Below are 1,356 nucleotides of genomic sequence, written 5' to 3' on the forward strand. Positions count from 1 at the left end.
AGTTTTCAGTTAACAGTTTACGAAAGTGATATTATTGGATTCGTACTTGAAAGTACTATATAATGGTTATGATTTTTTATAAGTATCACATAAAAATTCTAAACATGGTGCCGGGAGTATATTTATTGTTCATGTACATGATGGAGAGGGAAAAAGGGGTTGGCAAGAAACACACTCGACCGACGCTCGTGCTAGATGCCTAGATAGTAGATAGATCCAGTCTTTGGAATTCCCGTTCTCCAGGTCACACCCATTTCCATTTGGGGGCGGTCACGCTGCTGCGCGTGCGCGTAAACCATTATGCTACCCACATTAGGCTCGTGCTGCCGTACCCATTACACCTTTTTCTAGGACTAGTTGCTCATTTATCTATTGTCACTTTTGCTAGCTACGTTCTCAGTTCGGCATGCGGTGGTCACTCATCTTTGGCGGTGCTCCGCTCCTATAAAAAGACCCCCGTTCCATCCCATTAGCATCATACAGATAGCCAGGCACGAACGAGCTCGTCTCGAACAAGTAGTGTAACTCGCCACTGATCCTTGCGAAGAGAAACAACCATGAAGACCCAGGTGCTCCTCCTCGCGGTGGCCGTGCTCTCCGTCCTCGCAGCTCTGCCCCTCGCCGAAAGCAAAGGTGAGGGATTTTGTTGTTCCTAATCCCTGTGTCAAAACCACAATCTCTCTCCCTGCCCCGCTCGGTGTAGCTTAATGCCTTTGGGTCGGTGCTGCAGGGCGCGGGATCGGGGAGCGCGCGGAGGCCCCGAAGGCGAGCGCGTGGCCGTGCTGCGACACCTGCGGCGCGTGCACCAGGTCCCTCCCGCCGCAGTGCCTGTGCGCGGACGAGGCCCCCGGCGGGTGCCACCCGGCGTGCCGGAACTGCGTCAAGTCCACCGTCGACGGCGGCAGCGACGTCTTCCGCTGCGCCGACCGCATCACCAACTTCTGCAAGCACGGCTGCACGCCGGCCGCGTGATTGGTTGGACGCCGCCCGGGATCCTGCTCTGCTGTCACCTGAATCATGCCGGCAGCTGCCTATTATAGCTCCTGCCTTTGGTTTTCAGTCTTCCAGTGTTCCCTCTGCATCCTGCTCTGGATGCGGAGAAGAAATCAGTGTTTTTTTTCCTTTTAATGTCTGGTCATGGACTCATGGTTTTCTTACTGTTTCTGGAAAAAGACCCGTATTCCACGCACAAATAAAGGTAGATCTTCTGCAATATCGTCGAGTGCACAAAGCAGTCTTGCACTCAGACTGTTTTCGAACAATATTGGAGGGGAAGATCCCCACCTACTGAATACTGATTTTATTGCACGAAGCAAGTTTGCACAGTTACACAGGATTACGTGGCATACCAGGCTG

General features: G+C 52.6%; 1 protein-coding gene across 1 annotated transcript; it reads left to right on the top strand.

The window, feature by feature from the left end:
- Nucleotides 1-492: 492 nt before the first annotated feature.
- On the top strand, nt 493-1,213 carry LOC112893576 (Bowman-Birk type trypsin inhibitor-like). Its single transcript, XM_025960982.1, has 2 exons — nt 493-633; nt 731-1,213. The coding sequence occupies exons 1-2, from the start codon at nt 558-560 to the stop codon at nt 970-972; spliced, it is 318 nt and encodes a 105-aa protein (XP_025816767.1). The 5' UTR covers nt 493-557; the 3' UTR covers nt 973-1,213.
- The last annotated feature ends 143 nt before the right edge of the window (nt 1,214-1,356 follow it).

This window comes from Panicum hallii, chromosome 5, assembly GCF_002211085.1.
Source record: "Panicum hallii strain FIL2 chromosome 5, PHallii_v3.1, whole genome shotgun sequence".
Classification (NCBI taxonomy): Eukaryota; Viridiplantae; Streptophyta; class Magnoliopsida; order Poales; family Poaceae; genus Panicum; species Panicum hallii.

Coding starts and splice junctions, on each gene's coding strand:
- LOC112893576 (XM_025960982.1), top strand. CDS start 558: ATGAAGACCCAGGTGCTCCTCCTCGCGGTGGCCGTGCTCTCCGTCCTC. Junction 634..730: donor GCCCCTCGCCGAAAGCAAAG/GTGAGGGATTTT, acceptor TCGGTGCTGCAG/GGCGCGGGATCGGGGAGCGC.